The 20938-nt window shown below is 43.3% G+C and overlaps 1 protein-coding gene across 3 annotated transcripts in view; it reads left to right on the top strand.

Annotated features, from left to right (window-relative positions):
• GRIA3 (glutamate ionotropic receptor AMPA type subunit 3) overlaps positions 1-20938 on the top strand; it is a 279870-nt gene that overhangs the window by 147133 nt on the left and 111799 nt on the right. For all 3 annotated transcript variants that reach the window (XM_020976366.2, XM_020976365.2, XM_020976367.2), the window contains exon 5: positions 15371-15424. In XM_020976366.2, coding sequence (XP_020832025.1) covers positions 15371-15424 — 54 coding nt within the window. The remainder of the gene's footprint in view (positions 1-15370; positions 15425-20938) is intronic.

Here is a 20938-nt window from a genome sequence, read left to right as displayed (position 1 = left end):
TCCTCCAGATCCAGAGCTATAGGGTTGTAACAATTAGGTTAGTCTCTTAGCTGCCTCATTAAGAGAACGCTGCCCTAGATCCTGAAAGATAGCAAAGGATGACTTGGGGAGATCAGCAGGAAGGCAGGCCAGTGGTGGCCACCAAAGCCATTGGCTTAAGGGGCCAGAGCCCCAGGAGCTGAGCCTGGACATCTGGAGTGCTCTTTTGGAAAGCTCCAAGAGATTGCAAGCTAAGAGGCGGGATGGTAGAAAATAATATGAGGGAGATTCATAGAATGCCAGAGCTGGGTAAGGTCTTCTGATACCTCTGATATAAACTATAGAAGGTCAGACAGCCCAGAGATGGTTGAGTCCAACTCCTTCATCTTATAGAGTAGGAAACCAAGGCCCAGAGAAGTAAATGACTTTCCCAAGGTCACATAGACAAGTAAGTAGCAGAATTGAGACTTGAAAAGTGTCTTTGAAACCCTTCATCCAAACCCCTTCCAGTGGTCTACACCAACCCAAGGCTTTCTGGCTTCTTATATATTCAGAGGAACTTGATGGCTGTTTGCAAGTATCTGCAGAACTATGCTTTTTTGAAGGACAGGCTCATTCTGCTTGGCTCCAGAGGACAGGACCAGGATCAATGGGAAGAAGTTGCAGATTTAGGCTTGATGTCAAGAAAAGCTTCCTAACAATTAGCTGCCCAAGAGTGGATTGGGCTGCCATGGGAAGTGGTGGGTTCCCTTTCAATGGGGAGGTCTGAGTGGAAGCCAAATGAGCCCTTGTTAGATATGTGGCAGACAGGATTCTGGTTCAGGTCCAGGTGGGGCTAGCTGGCTGCCAGGTTCCTCACAGCTTAGAGAGTCTGCTAGCCTGGAGGTAGGAAGGGGTGTTCTATCTCCATGGCTCAGTTTGATGTTGGTCTAGAGGTGGGCCTCCCTGTCACAGGGTAGGGGGAACTTTGGAGAGTCACCAGGCTACCTGTCCCAGAGCAGAGGAACTTCAGCAGCAATCCTACTGCTTCTGGTTCAGAATGGGCAAACTACCTCTGCCCAGATTCCAGGCCCCAATCTTTGCAGAAACTAATCCGCTCATTTTGAGAACACCCTCCCTAAGGACCAGTCCAGGTGATGGGTGACTGTGTGTGTGTGCAAACAAGCCCATTTGGCCCACTCTGGCTTCTAGATGTCCCTAGACTCCAGACCAATCAGCCATGCTCCCAGGCCACCTCACCACTGTCTGCCTATATTCCCCTCTTTCTACCTCCAACAGCGCAAAACCCACTTCCCTGCTCCCCGTTCCCATACAGGCATTGTCTCTGCGTACCAGAATTGAAGCTCCAGGACTAAGAGGGCCATATCTTTTCTTTTAATATTCATATTCTTATTGCTTAGCGTGATGCCCAGCACATGGTAAGCGCTTAATGAATGCTTTTCCATTAATTCAAAAAGTGAGGCAAATCCTCCAGTGCCAGGCCACTGGGGCTGCTCAGCGGGGTGCTGAATACCACTCCCTCATTTAATTCAGTCATTTGCTCAACAAGCACCTATTAAGTACTGAGTGTATGCAGAGAACTGATGGAGATACAAAGCTTAGAAAAGGCAGCAGTTCCTGTCCTCTCGGAAGGACACAAATACACATCTGTCTAACATATCTTTTGTGTTGGTTCTGGAGCTGGGATTTCTGATGAGTAAAAGGAAGTGCACTGGGCAAACCCTCTCCATCAATCCAGATCGATGACTAAGCTATAACCTGTAGTCTTAGAGTTACTTCTTGAGGGTGGGACTTGAACCCAAGTTTTCTTAGCCCTGAGGCCTGCCTTCTGTCCGCTACTCTAAGCTGCCTCAGAAGACTTCCTGGAGAGGAGAGTGTTTGAGTGGGACTTCAAAAGATGGAGAAGGGGGACAGCTAGGTGACTGCAGTGGATACAGCACCCGGCCCTGGAGTCAGGAGGACCTGAGTTCAAATCTGGCCTCAGATACATAACACTCACTAGCTGTGTGACCCTGAGCAAGTCACTTAACCCCATTGCCTAGCAAAAAAAAAAAAAGATGGAGAAGGATTCAACAGGTAGAAAGGATGAGAGAGGGCATTCTAAGAGGACAGTATAAGGAAAAGCACTGAGGCAGGAAAGTATGGGCTACATCCCGGAGACAGAAAATAGCCCCATTCAGCTGGACTACAGACCATGTATAGGGGAATAGGACAGTTGGACTGGGAATCAGAGGGTATGGCTTCAATTACCAGCTCTGCCACTTACTACCTGTGTGATCTTGGGCAAGTCGCTTTACTCTGGGCCTCAATTTCCTACTCTGTAAAATGAAGGCATTAGACTAAGAGGTCTTCTGAGGTTCCTTCTGGCTCTAGATCTGTGATCTTCTTGTGACTTTGGGAAAGTAACTCCTCTCCCTGGGCCTCAGTTTCTCCATCTATAAAATAGTTTCTAAGTGGGGGAGGAACTGGTAGCTGGAAGGTCAGGAAAGCCTTCATAAAGAAGGTACTGCTTGAGCTGGGCTTTGAAGGGAGCTAAGGATTCTAAGAGGTGCAGGTAAGGCAAGAGTGTGTTCCAGGCATGGGGGACAGCCCATGCAAAGGCACAGAGGTGGGGGATGGAATGTCATTAGATATTTCTAAAATCCCTTAGAGTTATACATCTAGAATCCTATGTGTGACCTTTGACAAGTCACTTCCCCTCCCTGGGCCTCAGTTTCCCTGTCTGTAAAATGAAGGGGTTGGACCAAATGACTTCTCAGGTCTCTTGGAGTTATAGATCTAGGATCCTATGATCTCCACCATCCCCTTCCCCCAGTAAGTACCTGAATGCCCACTGGTCTAAGGAATGGAACTCTAGTCTGGCTTCCACGTCAAGGATAGTCTGTGACTTTGGATAGCTCCTCGGCTTTCTTGCTTTAGGGGCTGCATCAGTAACATAGGAAATTCCCACTGGCTTGTTCCACTTGCCCTGCCAGGCCAGGACAGTGGTGGGATGAGTCAGAGCAGTGCTATCAGGTATTCTAAGCTCCTTAGAGAGGGAAACTCGACAAATACCGAGAACTATAATTAAACAGAGTCACTGTACCTAATTTCCTAAGTGGAGAGGAAAAAATAAAAAGCCAGGGACAGTGTATTCTCTGAGCCAGGAAACTATAATAGCCCTTAACCCCCTTCCATCATCTGAGGCAGGTTTCATGAGGGAGAAGCTGACCCAGCAGACATGGGGACCTACCTGCTCAGCCAGTGGAAACGGTTTAAGCCCATCTCACTGGTTTTGGGGCCTTCCACATATCCATTTCTGTAGCTGAGATATTGTTCTGATCACTTTAAAGGTTTCAGTTCGCAAATTCAGCCCTCAGAAGTCTGAGTTCTTTTCTACCTAGACACTGCCTGAAGTTAGGGTCCACCTACCACCCAGGTCCAGTGACACCTTATGCTCCAAACACTTGGTTCCCATCCATATGGTGCAGTAGAAAAGCACCAGATAGAGAATCCAGACACATAGGTTCAAGACCCATCTCTGCTATTAGCTAGCTATGGGACCTTGGTTAAGTCTGTTCCCTTTTCTGAGTCTCAGTGTCCTTGTATATATAATACAGAGTTGACGTAGGTCCCTTCCAACACTAACAATCTATAACTATCATCTAGTGGCCATTTTTATGAAATCTCCAAATTATATTAAAAATAAGGAAGGATAAGAGGGGGGAGTAGCTTTTTTTTTTCATTAGTGAAAAGTTTTCATAGCTTTCCTTAACCAATATAAACAGAAAAATATTGGTCCCCTATCTCAAAGCAAGAGAAAAGATAATATGGAAACACAATCTTTGATGCAAGGAGATTGTTTAATGAGTCACTAATCAACCACAAGTATTTCTTAGGTACCTACTATGTGCCAGGCATTGTGCCAGATCCTGGGGACTCAAAGAGTCCCTGACTTCAAGGAGCTTATGTTCTCTATTTGGTGGGGGGGAACGTGTACACAGATAAGTAAATTCAAAACATATACACAGTAAGCACAAAATAATTTTTGAGTAGGGGAGGAACTGGTAGCTGGAAGATCAGGAAAGCCTTCATAAAGAAAGTAGTGCTTGAGCTGGAAGCTAAGGATTCCAAGAGGTGGAGTAAGGCAGGAGTGTGTTCCAGGCAGGGGGGACAGCCTATGCAAAGGCACAGAGGTGGGGGATGGAATGTCGTATGTGCAGAACAATGAGTAGGCCAAGTTAGCTGATGGTAAAGTAAATGAGCAAAAGTAACATACAATAAGATGGGGAAGGTAGGCTTAAGTCAAACTATAAAGGGCTGAGAGATAAAAAAGAGGCATTATATGTGATCCTGGTGGCAATAGGGAGCCTCTGAAGCATCTTGAGCAGGAGAATGGCATGGCCAGAAATGCGTTTTTGAGAGTCTGGGCATCCTGTACTGTGGGGTATGAATTGGAGGCAGGGAGATCAATTACAAGGCTGATTAACCACTAACTATGAGTTTCTCATCCCAAATCTAAGTGCCTTTGGGGGCACCCTTTCCCCACTTCCAATTGGAGCCCCAATTTCCACTTTAACTCTTCCTGCTCCATTGCTCCTCCTCTCCCTCTGCATCCAAAACAAAACCAATTGTTGCACGACAACCATCTCTGCACCAGGCTGCTTAGAAGCTGCAGAGAAAAGAAAGGAGCCTCAGCATCTCGGCACTAACTGGATTCCAAGCTCTCTTTCTCTGGCACACTGCAATCCTTCAAACTCCAACTGGTCCATCCAAGCCCCTGCCTTCATCAGTTGCCATGGAAACTCTGACTGAGCCCCTCAGTGGTAACTCTAGGGAGTGGTAAGAAGAGTCCCAATGGGGCAGTCAACCTTCATCCATAACTAGTGGCAGTGGGCCTAGCCCTGAGTCCTCAGTCATTGCCTTTCAGCAGCAAGGAAGGAGAGACATCTCATTTGTCTCCACATTCCCTCCACAAGAGTTATAGGCTTCTCATTCCCTAGCCTGTTGAAGAGAAAGCACTGGCCTGATGCCCAGCAAGCCTGTCTTTATAGCCAGAAAACTGTCCTCCCTCTCAGTCGTGATGTTATATAACCCCAAGCACAGTGTCCACTGCAGCCTGACTTGTCGAACCGCAGCTCAAAGGCTTGAGCCAGGGAACTCAGAGTCTGTGGCAATGTCTGTACCAGGCCTGGGCACATCCTCCTGCAGTGCCTACCCCTCTGTGCAGGGCAGTTCTCCTGGGAGCCAGAGTTCTTGACCCAAGGCAAGAAGGGAATTCTGCAAAACCCAGGCCCTCAAAGTGCCTGGGAAGTAGGAAATGAGAGAGAAGGGAAGGAAAGAAGGGCATTTGGTGAGGAAGCATCTCTCTTTTCTCCATACTCTAAAACCCAGTAATTCTGAAAAAAAAAACAAGCCCCCTTCCTTAGGGTTGCCCCCCTCCCCAATAACCACTGGAAGTTTCTTAAAAGCTTACTGCTTCCAAGGATTCTGACCAATGCTCTCAACTCACACTGGAATTGTCCTTGGTCCTGAAAACATTATGGAATGCAAAAGTTGTGTTTCATTGGATAAAAGTCAAAAGGACCCTTTGTCAGAAGTCAAATGGGAGAAAAAAAAAAAGAATGAAGGGAAAGAAAAAGGGAACGTATATGCTGTCTTGCACAACTGATCAAAGACCCCACATTTTTGCCAGCAGGAAGCAGGAGAGAAAACACTAGCCCAATCAGAACGTGGACTGGGCCTTGACCAGAGCCCACCTCCACCTTGTGGTACCATTAACAACATTTCTCCTTCCCAAGTCCCTAAAATCAATAGACTCTGCTTCTGAATCCAAACTGTAGAAGATTAGGATTAAAAGGAGGCTTAGGAAATATCTATAGTCAATCAATCAAAAAGCATTTATTAAGTACTTACTGTGTGCCAGGCTCTGGGGATACAAAAATAGAAATGAAGCTGGCCCAACTCTCAGGGAGCTAACATTCTCTCGGCATCAGAGTTGAAAAGTGGAAAGAATACTAAGACTGGGGTCCAAAGTCCTGGATTGTCACAATCCATGTGACTCAGAGCATGTCATTTTAAGTCTTTGGATCTCAGTTTCCTCATCTTTAGAATGGGGCAACAAAACTTATGGTTATCTAACTTCCACAGAGGTATTCTAAGACAACCATTTTATTAGCCACGAAATGCTATATAAATAATGTTTGTATTGTTATCTAGTCTAACCCAATTATATTATAAATAGGAATCTGGGGAGTAAAAGGTTCTAATTCAGGTTCTGACCTTGATTTATTTTTTCCTTTGGGCAATCTCTCCCCTTTCCTGGACAGAGAAACTAGGTAGCTAAGTGGATAGAGAGGGCCAGGCCTATAATCAGGAAAACCTGAGTTCAAATCTAGCTTCAGACACTTACTAGCTGGGTAACCCTGGGCAAGTCACTTAGCCTCTGCCTCAGTTTCCTCAACTGTAAAATAAAGACAACAGCACTTATCTCTCAAGGTTATTGTGAGAATCAAAATAAGATAATATTTGTAAAGAGCTTAACACAGTGCTTGGCACCTAGTAGATGCTTAAAAATGCTTATTTCTTTCTTCCCCTGGGCCCCAGTTTCCTCATCAATAAAATGATGACTTCTAACATCTGCTCCAGCTCTGCATTTCTGAAAGCTGAGTGTCACATGAGGGGTCCAGACAAGACCTGGAGCAGGAGGGAATTAGAGGAGGAAAATATGACTAGATGATGTCACTTCATAGTTCTAGGGAGCATATTGTCCCAGCTAGCATTTCCTATTTAGAGCAACAATGCTCAGTCTAGCATGCTCTGTCTAGGTCTGATTTCATTCAAGATAAGATGTATACCACTAATAGATCTACTGACCAACACCCAAGTGTCTGGCTTTGATAGAAACCATGGCTCAGGTCCTAGGAAGCACCATGTTGGGCCTTGGAGTCACTCCCCTCTTTGTGTTAGGTTTCCGGGGCCTGGCTCAGTGGAAGGCAGACCTCTCTCGGATTGGCTGGTTACTTGAGTACCTTTGACCTTGAGTTCTTAGCTATGAAGCACATGGCCCTAGGAGATGGATGCCATGTGAAGAGCTACAATTCCATTATTTGCCTACCCCCCTCTGATGAGGCAAAGGCTTGATTTAAGGGAGAGCTCAGCCAATGGATTTTTGTCTGGGCTGAAGAGCAAATAGTTGAGCCTACTAACAGCACTTTGGCAGGGTTATAAATCTGTCTTAGTTACTTCTGGATTCCTTTTCTTGGGAAGCAAGTAGCTACCCTTTCTTATCAAACAGGCAGAGAGGGCAAGAACACTGGGAGGAAACTGGGAGATAAAGAGGCTTGCAAATAGAGACTGATGCTGGTGTCATAGTTCAAATCTTGCCTCTGACACCATCTATGTGGCCTTGGGCAACTCACCTAATCCTTAGACCCTAGTTTCCTCATTTATAAAATAAATGAGTTGGACTAGCTGGTCCCTAAGTGCCCTCCCAGCTCTGGATCTATGACCCTATATGTGACCTTAGACAAGTCCCTTCCTCTCCCTGTGTTTCACTTTCCTCCTCTGTAAAATCAGAGCCTCTGAGGGCCTTCCCAGCTCTGGAACAATTTTCCCATGACATGGTATGCTATAGTTATCAGCTCAGGGGTTTCTCATATTAACCCTTTGAGGTAGGCAGAACAAGGACAAAACTGAGATTCAGAAATGAGAAATGACTTATCCATAGTCACACAGCAGGTCACTGACAAAATCAACACACAAATCCATGTCTTCCATTTCCCAAGGCTGTGCTGTTTGACTAGGAAACAAGCCGAATTTGGCGATTTTTTGCGTGGCTGTGGTTGTCCAAAATGTGAGTTGAGATATGAGGACAAATGCAAGAGATGTTGTGGTAGTAGAATCAACAAAACAGCAACTAATTGGATATAGGGGGTGGTGAAAGTGAAAGTGAGGAATTGAGGCTGATTGTAGTTGTGACCCTGGGTGACTAGAAGCATGGTGGTACATTCTACCAAATTAGGGAAATTTGGGAAAGGGATGAATCTGCCGGGAAAGATCATTCTATTTGGGACATGTTGAGTTTGAAATGTCTATAGGCCATCCACTGAAAAATGCAGTTGGCAATGTGGGCCTAGAGCTCAAGAGAGGGCTGGACATCTAGATCTCGAGTCATGATTAAGCCCATGGGAGCCAATGAGCTCACCAAGTGAGAGTGCCGAGAGAAAAGAGGAAAGGGCCCAGGACAGAGCCATCTTCATGGACATGCACAGGTCAGGAATAAAGAGCCAGCAAAGGAGAGAAGGAGCAGGGAGGTACATGGGAGGAAAACTAAGACAGAGATGAGTCCGAGAAACTCAGAGAAAGAAAGTGGCCAGAAGACTACAGAGGCTAAGAAGGATAAAGACTGAGAAAAGGCTGATTGGATTTGGCGATTCAGAGACCACTGGTAAATTTGGAAAGAGTGGTTTCAGTGGAATGATAAGATTGGAAGCCAAATTGCAAGGTATTAGAAATAAGTGAAAGGCAGAAACGTGGACTCGCTGAGGGTAGACAGCTTTTTCTGGGAGTTTGGCTGTGAGAGGGAGAAGATGATGCCTTGAAGGGATGGTAGGGTCAAAAGGATTTTTTAAGGATCAGGGCGACATTAACGTGTTTGTAGGCAAGAGCCTACAATAGGAGCCAATGTATAGGGAGATATAGAAAATTAGAGGGAAGGAGAGGGGACATTTATGTGGGCAATCTACTGGAGGAGATGACAGAGGATAGGATAGAGAGGGAAGACAAAAGAAACTTAAAGAGTTAAGAAATTTGACCCTACTTCCAATCGTGTCAGCAACATGCATAGCTTGAAAATCCTCAGTCTTTTTTTTTGTTTTGTTTTGTTTTAGGCAATTGGGGTTAAGTGACTTGCCCAGGGTCACACAGCTAATAAGTGTCAAGTGTTTGGTCTGAAGCCGGATTTGAACTCAGGTCCTCCTGACTTCAGGGCCGGTGCTCCATCCACTGCACCACCTAGCTGCCCCAAATCCTCAAAGTCTTTATGTAGATTTGGGACTTGACTAAATTCTGTGAGAGCAGGGACCGGGTCTCCATTTCTTTGTAGCCTCAGTGCCTGGTACAGTGCCCTGAGGGCACAAGGTCAGGAAATACTCCTAGGCAATGAAGACAGCCATGCACATCAACCAGGGAAATAAGAAAGATGTAACCATGCAGTTATTTTTATCAAGTGTCAACACATGGAGACAATTCATCACAGTAATATCTAATGTTCTTTTGTTCAATAATTAATCATAATTTAATCATAATCACTAATGTAAATTTAAATTGCTCATTTTACTTACTTCTATTTTGCCTATCTCCTCCCAATGAGCAGGAGAGCTGATTCCTTATCCCATGATGGGAAAGAGAGATAGAAAGATAAGTCACTCAAATTTGAAATTGCCTTCCTGACACCAGGCCCAGCCCCCCGTCCACTCCACCACCTAGCTGCCTCTAGGTAAAAAGCTACATACAGTCTCTGCTCAATCAGGGCTTCCCATACAGATAAGGGAGGGCAGGGAATAAGTCAGGACACATAAATAGAAAATTAAACAAGTGTCAGTGATGGGTTAGAGTCATAGCTCTGTTACTAACATGTTGTGTTATCTCACACAAGTTCTCGTGTCCCCTTCTGGGACTCAGCTTCTCTATGTTTAAAGTGTTTGTTATGGCTAAGGGCCTTTTCAGCTCTGAACTTCCACGAAGTTCCTTCTTTGGTGCCAAGGCATTGTGTTTCTAGAAGGCTCCTGTTACAAGGCAGCTGTTAACTTGAGAAGGGTAATGCATTCACTTATTAGCATCCATTGGGAGTGATAATAATGACAGTGATGAAAAATAGTAAAACAATCGAAGACCTTCTTAAAAAATAAAAAAAGCCAAGCTATGGTTATGGAAGAAAAGGCCTATTAAAAACAGTAATGTCACATCCTCACCAAGTACCTAGTGGAAAGGACTCTGCACTTGGAGTCAGGAGAAGCCTGGCTTGGAAGCCCACAGGTGGCACTTACTAATAGGGCTGGGTGGTCCTTTAACCCTCAGGACCTCCATGTCCTCATCTGTCAAACCGGGATGAGAATACTCCTAGTACCCACCTGCCAGGCTATTGTAAGGATCAAAGGGGAGAGGGGCCGTAAAGTCCCTTTACAGATTACAGCGATACAGAGAATCACCAAATTGGTGAGCTGCCAGAGATCTCAGCATCCATCTAGTCCAACCTATGCACTATAACATAGCTGACGAGTGAGTATCCAGCTTCTGCTCAAAGACCTCCAAGGAAGGGGAAGCGGCCACCACCCCTCCAGGCAACCTGTTACAAAGCTTTTCCTGACATGACACCTGAGATGGCCTCTTTAGAATTCCACCTGCCCCTCCTGGTTTTGCCTGCTAGGACCAAGCAGGACGAGTCTCATCCTCTCCTCCATATGACAATCCTTCAAATACTTGGAGAAAGCTAGAATGCCCCCCTCCATGTCTTCTCTTCTCCAAACAGAGAATTGATCTTCATATAACATGGACTCAGGGCCCTCCCCCACTCCTGGCTGCCTTCCTCTGGACATTCTCCAACTTATCAATGTCCTCCTTAAACTATGGTTCCCAGAACTGAGCACAATGCTCCAGATGAGGTCAGGCCAGAGCAAAAGCTGTCGCATCCCTTTGCTCACTCATATTGAGCTTGCAGTCCACTGAAACCCCCAGATCTTTTCCAAAAACAATTGCAATTTGACCACTCTTCCTCTATCTCACACCAGTGAAATTGATTTTTTGCTACCAAAGTACAAGGTCATATTTATCCCTATTGAATTTCACCTTATTAGATTCAACCCAATGCTCTTTCTAGCCTGTCTGCTAGTGTGTTTATATCTTTACCTTTATCTTATCTTTATGTCATCTGAAAATTTCATGAGCATGTCATCTATGCCTCTATCCAAGTCATTGATATGAATGTTAAATAGCACAGGGCCAAGCAGAGATCCCTAGGGCACTCCAATAGAGACCTTCTGCCATGTTGACGTTGAACCATGAACAGCTACTCTTTGAATCCAGCCATCCAACCTATCTGATTCTATTATTGTCCAGTCCAAATCTCTCCACCTTCTCCATAAGAATAGTCTGAGATACTTAATCCAAAGCTATACATTTTGTTCACAGCATTCCTGACATCTACCAGATTAATAATCATTTCAAAAGAGACAATGATACTAATCTGGCATCAGTGTCAGCTATCATCATCCTCATCATCATAATTACACACATGTATGCACAGAGGTAGTGTGATACAATAGAAAGAGTGCCAGACTTTCTCATTGAACTTAGTCATGGAAGCTGAATTCAAATCCTACCTCTTCCACTTGCAAATATGTTAGTGTAACTTACATATATATGCACATATGTGAACTTAAACCTCAGTTTCCTCCTCTGTAAAATAAAGGGGCCTGTTTGGCCTATGTGGCTGAGATCCTCTCTAGCTCTAGATCTAGGATCCTATGTGTGACCTTGAACAAGCTACTTCCCCTCTCTGGGCCTCAGTTTCCACCTCTGTAAAATGATAGAGTTTAACTAGATAGCCTGTAATGTAATCTGTGAGCTTAGCAACACGTATATACATGCACATATATGCACAACTGTATATATACATATATGCATATGCACAATACACATACATACATGCACATACCTCCAAACCAAGGGAAGCCCACGCCACAAGACATAGTTACGCTGGAAGTCAGGATGCCTTCTTCATCAAAGGCCTTTGCCAAAGTGAAATGGTTTGGCTCAATCTTGGAATATAAACCCCCTTTTACTTCCATGAAGAAGATTCCCACATGAAGCGAGGGAGCCCTCCCCCACTTGCAGTCTGCAAATGTACTTCTTTACATGACAGATGGAGCATGGGGGGAAGGGAAGGACACACACATTTCCACACCAAAAAAAAAAACCACCAAATGTGAAACTGGAAAAACAGATGCTTGCCCATCCCGGAGGGTCTATGTGTCTCTCTTGAGAGGACCACTGGGGTAGTTTGCTTGCAAATTTCTGAAAGTAAGAAAACATCCAGAATAAAACATGAACAACAACAAAGACTGGTCTTGTTGGTCAGAATATTGGAATTGAAAACTGGAAGGACCCTGAGAGATGAAGTCCCACCCCTTCATTTTTACAAACAAGGAAACTGAGGCACAGAAAGAGGGAGGGCTTGCCCAAGGACATACAGAGGGTCCTAGATCTAGAGGCTGAAAGGAAGCTCAGACACCATCTAGTCTAGCTCCCTCATTTTACAAAGCAGGAAACCAAGGCCCAGAGGGCAAGGGTCATACAGGCAGTAAACTGCTGAGCCAAGATTCAAACCTTGGCCTTCTGGCTCCAAACCCAGTGCTTGTAAGTAGCCAACTAAAGTCCAGCCCAGAGAAATCAAAGATTTCTCTGATTTGCAAAGTGCTTTACATTCATGATCTTATTTGAGTCTTATAACATCCCTGCCAATCGAAGATACACATACCCCCAAACCCAGTTGTGTCCACTGAATGGGCAATGTGACCTCTTAGAGTCCATTTCCCCCTCATGCCATCACCTCTCCTAACATCATGCAACTGTGTCGACCTCAGTAACTCAACTGTGACATTTTTCCTTCAAAACATATTTGTGGAGAAAATGACATTTCCTTCAGACAATGGATTTCTATCTAAATCTTCTATAATTTCCCCCTGTCTTATTTATCAGCTGTTCTGAACACATACCAGTCATCACTGCTTGGTGCCTGCCATCTTCTTCAGCAACTGGTCCCAAGAATTCTTCTGATTCCCCTTAGCCACACTTGTTACTAGTGACTGAGGTGATAGTTGAGTTCAGTCCACATTCAGACATGACTTTGGTGGGGGAAAAAAAATTGACATTCTGGACTTTTTATTACAAACTTACTGCAAATAAAAATGAAAAAAAGCAAAGAACATATAAAGTAGAATTAAAAACAACCCAAGTGCCAATAATAACAATAGCATAAAGGTTTGCAAAGTACTTTACAAATATCTCATTTTATTTCGTGAGGTAGATGGTGTTATTATTCCCACTTGACAGATGAGGAAACTGAGGCAAACTGAAGTTAAGTGACTTGCTTGTAAGTATCTGAGGTCAGATTTGAGCTCAGGTCTTCTTGACCCCAGGCCCAGCACTCTAGCCACTGAGCATGTGAAGAAAATGCTGATAACATCATCATCATTATCATCATAACTCGCTTTTATATAGCACTTTAAGCTTTGCAAAGTACCTTGCATACATTATCTCATCTGATCCTCACAAAAGCCCTGTGAAGTAGGTATTATTATAATCCCCATTTTACTGATGATGAAACTTAGGCTCAGAAATGTTAAGTTACTTGCCCAGGGTCACAACAGTTAGCTAGTAAGTAAGACCACATTGACTAGCAAGCTAGTAGGGCAGGATTTGAACCCAGGACTTCCTGATTCCAAGGCCAATGCTCTATCCATTCTGCTGCTTGTACTATCTGCCTCGTAGATGTGAGAAGAATATTTTGTGAACTTTAAAGTACTATGGAAATAGGAAGTATTATGACCACACTGATTTTGGTCTGACTTGCTGATTTCCCTCCAGGCTCGGCCTGATTTCTGGGGGTCCCTATACTCAAAGAGAACTTGTTCCTTTTCCTGGCAAGGCTAGAAGAGTGCTGGGCTTGACTGGTGATTAAATCTTCAATAGGATAAATGTACCTTTCTGACCCACCATTAAATATGTCACAACAACTTAATAAATTGTGTCTGCAAGCGATATTTCTTGCAAGCTGCCAAATAAACATATCCCAAATTATACCATTTTATATAATAGAAGCATGAGAAATAAGCAAAACATTTTTAAACTTTTCACTCACTCACTCACTCTTATGATATATCTAAATAGTAAAAGAAAAAAATGGACTTGGATTAAAATTCATTGAGAAGCAGACCCAGTAAGACCTATGTATGGGTTTCTAACTTTGCCATGACATTGAAATCCCTACCTGTCTTTCAAGGCCCAGCTCAAATGTCTGCTTTTCCAGAGAGTCTCACTTAAGCACTCTCATCCACCATTATCTCACCTTCTCATCCTCCACTGTACTTTATAACCTCTATCGCTCATTTGTCTCTTAATATAATGTATAGCCCATTGGCAGAGGTCTCAAATAAGATCATGGATGTAAAGTGCTTTGAAAAATTTAAGGCGTTATATAAATGCCAGTTGGGCCTGCTAGGTGGTACTGCAGTGGATAGAGCACCCAGCCTGGAGTCAGGAAGACTCATCTTCCTGAGTTCAAATCTGGCCTCACATACTTACTAGATGTGTGACCCTGGGCAAGTCACATCACTCTGTCTGCCTCAGTTTCTCCATTTATAAAGTAGCACCTATCTCCCAGGGTTGTTGTGAGGATCAAATATTTGTAAAGTGCTTTGCAAAAACCTTAAAGTATTATATAAATGCCAGCTGTTATTATAGAATGCTAGACCTAGAGTGAGAAAGACCTGAGTTCAAACCATGTCTCAGGTACTTCCTAGCTGTGTGACCCTGGGAAAGTCACTTAACCTTTCTCAGTCTCAGTTTCCTCATCTGTAAAACAGGAATAATAATAGCACCACTAAGGACTGCTGTAAGGATCAAAAGTGAGAGTATATGTAAATATTTTTGTAAACCTTAATGCTCTATGTGAATGCTAGCTATTATTCCATTTTCTAAAAGTAATTTCTCCAGAATTTGTCTCTTTCCTCTTAAAAGTATAAGAGAATACAGGTTATTTTAGGATTCTGGTTCATTGATTTAGTCATTCATAGGATCCTAGATCTCGAGCTGGCAGGGACCTTGGGGACCAGTTAGTCCAACCCCCCCCCATTTTACTGATGAGGCCCAAAGAGGTAAGTAACTTCTCCAAGGCTCAACAAACATGAATCATCTGCTATGAATAAAATCCTATGCTGAGTGTCAGAACAGAGATTCTCTCAAATGTAGTTAAGACATGGGGGTGTTTACAGTCTAGTAGGGAGATGTGACATGAGCACAAAGCACTGTAACATAGGATATTGTATGTACATCATATTGCATATGCACAAGAGAGCTGAAAACCATGTGTTACGGGTTTTTTTTTTAAATTTGGTTCAACATTGTGTGCAGAATGTACTAATCACTAAAGGAGATCTAGCTTAGAGCGCAGCACTGTGCTTGGCCCATAGTAAACACTTATTTCTTCATAAGACCTAGTCATAGAGCTTCTGAATGTTCTAGCATTTTGATGTACTAGGTGTGGTTTACCATTATTTGGTTTCCATTCCCTCTGCAAGCCTGAGAACACCCACCTAGGTTAACCAATCTTTATTATTTCTCTTTTCTGCAGGTAGTAATCCTGGGGAAACATTCCAGAGGTTATCACTACATGCTTGCTAATCTGGTAAGGACTCTCGGTTAAAATGTACCTTGGTGATTGTGCCTGCCAACTCAGGCCACATGAGCAGTAATCATCCAGGGGGGAACGTCATCAAGCACCCCACATGTCCTTGGTCTTGAAAAATGACTTCACTAAATACCAGGAGCTGCGTGTAATAGCCATTTGTCCTCAATTACACTGTTTTTGTTTCAGCTGCAAAGCTCATAGGCTCAAGTAATTTGAAAAATAATAATTTGATAATTTATTTCTATTAGTTTACAGCTTCTTAAATGCAACTTTGATCAGCCTAATCGGATTTTGAATGTTAAGCCCCTACCAAAGTAATTCCATTATGCCACCTAGATTAGATGCAGAGACATAGCTTGGTGTCCCTACATAAAAAGGGCCATGTGCTCATGTAGTCAGGCATGGAGGATTATTCAGAACTGGTATAACAGCGCCATTGCCCACTCTGGCACTAGCTGTGTGACCTTGGCAAGTCACTTTATCAGGCTGGGCCTCACTTTCTTCCTCTGTGACATGAGGGGGTTGGACTGGCTGGCCTGAGGCCCTTTCCAGTTCTAGATCTTTGAGCCTATGTGTGACCTTAGGCAAGTCACTTCCTCTTCCTGGGCCTCAGTTTCCTCCTCTGTGAAATGAGGGTTTTAGATTATATGGCCTCTGAGGGGCCTCCCAGCTCTAGAGCTAGGTTCCTGTAACTCTTAAAGGTTGGGAAAGACTAGGGCATCTGTGGGGGAAATGGAGATCTGCCCCTTCTCCAAGTTAGGCTGACTCTGGCGGGGAGGGGAGGAGGGACAAGGGGTGGAGCAGCTTCAGTTAATTCAGGTTATGGGGAAAAGGAAGAGCTGGATCCCCCTTCCTACCTCCCAAAATAATGGTCTTTCTTTCCAAGGGTTCATTAGGTCCAGACCCAAGCCCGTAATTGCCTTTTGACATTCTAATAATAAAAGCTCACATTTCTCTGTCACAGCAAAGTTTATAAAACATCCCCTCACCCAACAACCTTGTGAGGTAGGAAAGTCAAATGAGGAATCCATCCAGCTTTCCTGCCTCCAGCACTTCCTGGCTGGGTGACCCTGAGCACATCACTTAAGCTCTCCAGTCTCAGTTTTTTTCATCTACAAAATGAGGGTGTCGGCCCCAAAGCCTCTGAGGGCCCTGCCAACTCTAGATCCAGGCCTATCACACTTTCAGATGCTTTAAGCCATTTGCAGCCATGCAAATGACTGAAACTGAAAAAAAAAAACACCTTTTAGGCTGCTGGGCCCAAAGTTCTCAATAATAATATCTATGTGGAAGGACAATGGTCTTTAAATGACCACTTAGCTGGTATTGTCTAGGACAAGTATTCAATGTAATAGACTTTTAACTCCTAGAGAGCCCTCTACCCCAAGATGAGAGATGGTAAAGTAGTTGTTCAGAGGAAGGAATTGGTTTTATGATCTCTAAGGACTGGAGGTGGCATGGTATGGTAGAAAGATCACTAGCTATGTAGTCAAAGGGCTTGGGTTCAAATCCTGGCTCTGATGCTCATTACACATATAACCTCAGACAAGTTACTTAAACTCACCTGGCCTCAGTTTCTTTCTCTGTCAAATAAGGGAGTTAGACTAGATGACCCCGGAGGTCCCTTCCAGTTCTTTTTTTTCATCTTTTATTTTTTCCAATTATGTGTAAAAACAATTTTAACATTCATTTTTTTTTAATTTTGAGTTCCAAATTTTCTTCCTCTCTCCCTCCCCTCCCCCTTCTCTGAGATGGTAAGAAATTGTTTATAAGTAATACATGTGCAATCATGAAAAATATATTTCCATATTAGTCATGTTGTAAAAGAAAACACAGGCCAAAAAAGAACAAGAAAAATACAGAAAGTGAAAAAGTATGCTTCGATCTGCATTTAAACTCCATCAGTTCTTTCTCTGGAGGTGGATGGCATGTTTTGTCATGGGTCCTTCAGAATTGTCTTAGATCTTTGTATAGCTAAGAAAAGCTGTCATTCACAGTTAATTATCTTACACTATTGCTGTTACAGTGTACAGTGCTCTCCTAATTCTGCTCATTTCACTTTGCATCAGTTCATGTAAGTCTTCCCAGGTTTTTCTGAAATCATCCTGCTCATCATTTCTAATGGCACAGTATTACTCCACTATAATCATATACCACAAATTGTTCACTCATTCCCAATTTGGTGGGCATCCCCTCAATTTCCAATTCTTTACCACCGCTAAAAGAGCTGCTATAAATATTTTTGTACATGTGAGTCTTTTTCCTTTTTTTCCTTTGATCTCCTTGGGATACAGACCCAGAAGTAGTATTGCTGGATCAAAGGGTATGCACAGTTTGATAGACCTTTGGGCATAGTTCCAAATTGTTCTCCAGAATGGTTGAATCAGTTCACAATTCCACCTCCCTTCCAGTTCTTGATGTAAGATCCTATGATTCCAACGACCTGAGTTCAAAACCTGTCTCTGGCACAGACCTCTAGCAAGTTACCTCACCCCTCTGGACCCCTATGAGCTGACCTCTAAGGGCCTTCCAGGGTATAATCCTCTGATGCTTGCCTCCTCCCCATCCCCAGCCCAAGAATGGGGGTGCAGCTAGCTGCTGCCTTCGGTTTGGCACTACTCAGGGGAAACCATCCTCTCAACACAAAGGGTTATTACGACACCACATTATGAGGCTTCCTCCTTCCTGCCTGCTTAACAGAAGAATTAAGAACATAATACCTCCCTGCCTGATCAATCAGCAAGAAACATCCCTCTGTACCAACGGAGTACTGTCGCCTTAGTTTTCCTCCTACTTAGATAAATTAGGATGCAATTTGTATTTTCCCCCTCTTCTCCGCTCTTTTATCTCTCTGACTCCCTTGTGCATATTGTCTGGCACGCCAAGGCAATGATGCTGAATGCCATCATTCAAAGGATTCATTTAATTAGACAACAAATTCCAAATGTGAGCTTTCAGGGCAGCAGGTGGGGGACCCATCAGTTTCCTCCTAAGGGGAAACCAAAACCCTATGTCAGGTTTTTGGCAATAGGCCCAAATTGGACACTGGAGTCTTTCCTCGGATTATTTATCTGGTGGGCTATTTCCTGTTCCTCTCCTCCCTACTAGCTCAAGTACATTCGAGATAAATAGGGAGAAGGGCCAGATCTCCCCCATCATCCAAAAGAGAGAATACCCCTGCCCTAACCAATGTCATTTCCTAATAAGTTGTTAATAGCCAGATCCCCCCCCTTAATGCCACAAACCACCACTGTGGAGCCATTTGACTAGTGACAACACATTTATGCCATTGCTTGTATAGAACTAATTACCCTTAATGATGTTGTTTTACCCAATAATCTGTTTCTGTACAGGTAAGAAACATTCAGAGGTGAGATGTCTGTACTTACATCAATATTTCAGGGATCCTCTCTCTATAGCAAGGGTTCTTAATCGGGGGTCCATAGCCTATGAATAGATTTCAGAGAATCTGTAAACTTAGATGGGAAATAAATTACATCCTCATTTACACTAATTACCAGCTGAAATTTAGCATTTCCTTCAATCATGAATGTGGGCAATAAACATTATTCTGATAAGTGGTCCATACACTTCCCCAGATTAGACACAACAAAGTCTATGATACATCAAAGGTTCAGGATCCCTGGACTAGAGCAACCCAGATCATAGCCCTGTGGGAACTTAGATGTCTTCATGATGTTTCTATGGCTGAAAAGCTCATCACCCTGTGACCAGTCCTCTGGTGACCAGCCTCTTAGCCTTTTGCTTAGACTGCTTTTTGGATGATAGAGACTTATCCTTTGCCAGGCCCAGACTTAAAACCTAATCAGCTTAACAGGATCTGCCAAATTTGCACTTCTTTTGACATAGCCTTGGAGAATGCAAAGTCATTCTCATGCCCCAATGAGCCATTGGAGTAGGCCAACAAGGAAATATGCTATGATCTCACCAATTTGGCTATTCCCTCCAGTGGCTCAGATTGCAACTCAGCTATGCCATCTTACCCTGTGTGACTCCTTCCCGTGTCCTTCCATCAGTCCTCCACAAAGGATCTACTCAACATACTTGGGGCTTCCCTCTACATTACCTGACATTCCACGGAAAGTAGAAAAGCACTACAAGGTCCTCATTAGTCACTCCTTGCTATAGCTACGTGACCAGCTTGCCTCCTTTCCTAATCATATTCCTCTGATGATAATCTATTGGCAATATACTACAGGCTGCTAGGTGATACAATAAATAGAGCACTTGTCTGAGAATCAGGAAGACTCATCTTCCTGAGTTCAAATCTGGCCTCAGACACTAGCTGAACAACCCTGGGCAGCCCATTTAATCCTATTTGCCTCAGTTCCTCATCTGTAAAATTAACTGGAGAAGGAAATGGCAAACATCTTTGCCAATAAAATCCTAAATAGGGTCATGAAGAATCAGATGCAACTGAAAAACAACTGAACAACAAAAAATATAATACAGCCTCATCATACCCATCATGCACCTCTCCACTGCCCATTGAGTGGCCTATAACTTGAATTCTTCAGAGACTAAGATATTCCCTGACTTGCAGCCATACAGCTTTATCAGAAGGAAATCTAACCTGCTCTCCTGCTCTTGTTCAGCTCTGGGCCCATCTCTTAGTCTATCTATACTATCTGTCCAAGTTATATGTGGACTAGTCCTATTGGATACCCTATCATAGTCTGAATAACAGGCATTCCTCATCCACTTGGTTTTTCTTCTGTGGCTATTTAGGCTGAATTCTTTTGCTGCACTCAGCATAATGTCATCTACAAATGGGAGTACCTTAAGAGAGTAAGAAGACTTTGTTCTACCAAACAAGCAGAGTAGGATTTTGTATTCTCTACAACTTTCATTCAGATGTATGGCTATAAAGATATGGTATGTGATAGAATATCATTTGAAAATGCTTACCCGAATTTCGTATGTATAATGCAAATCATATTGCTTACCTTCTCAGTGAGTGGGAGAAAGGCTGGAGGGAGAGAGAGAATTTGGAACTCAAAAATGTTTCTAAATGCTAAAAATAAAATTTTACAAATAATAAATAAAAAATAAGTTTCCTCTATAAATAAGTGACTAAAGGACATAACAGGTTTTTTTTTCTAGGTGAGGCAATTGGGGTTAAGTGACTTGCCCAGGGTCACGCAGCTAGTAAGTGTCAAGTGTCTGGTCTGAGACCGGATTTGAACTTAGGTCCTCCTGATTCCAGAGCCTGTGCTCTATCCACTGTGCCACCTAGCTGCCCCATTTTTAAAAGAAGAAATGCAAACTAGTAACAGCAATATGAAAAGAATGCTTCAAATCCATAATAAAATAAATGAAATTTTTTAAAAAAGAAAATGCCTGTGTTTTCCCTTCTGAAACCTTTACTAAGGGTGCCCACATGGCACGAGTAGGTTATTCTTATAAAGATTTTGTAGAGATGGGAAAGTGAACATGTGGCAAAGGTACTGATATTTTCTCATTCCCCCTGCCTTTTTTTAGTAAAAATAA

This window comes from Phascolarctos cinereus, unplaced genomic scaffold (assembly GCF_003287225.1).
Source record: "Phascolarctos cinereus isolate Bilbo 61053 unplaced genomic scaffold, phaCin_HiC Scaffold_8;HRSCAF=390, whole genome shotgun sequence".
Taxonomy (NCBI): domain Eukaryota; kingdom Metazoa; phylum Chordata; class Mammalia; order Diprotodontia; family Phascolarctidae; genus Phascolarctos; species Phascolarctos cinereus.
This window is presented reverse-complemented; position numbering and strand designations above follow the sequence as displayed.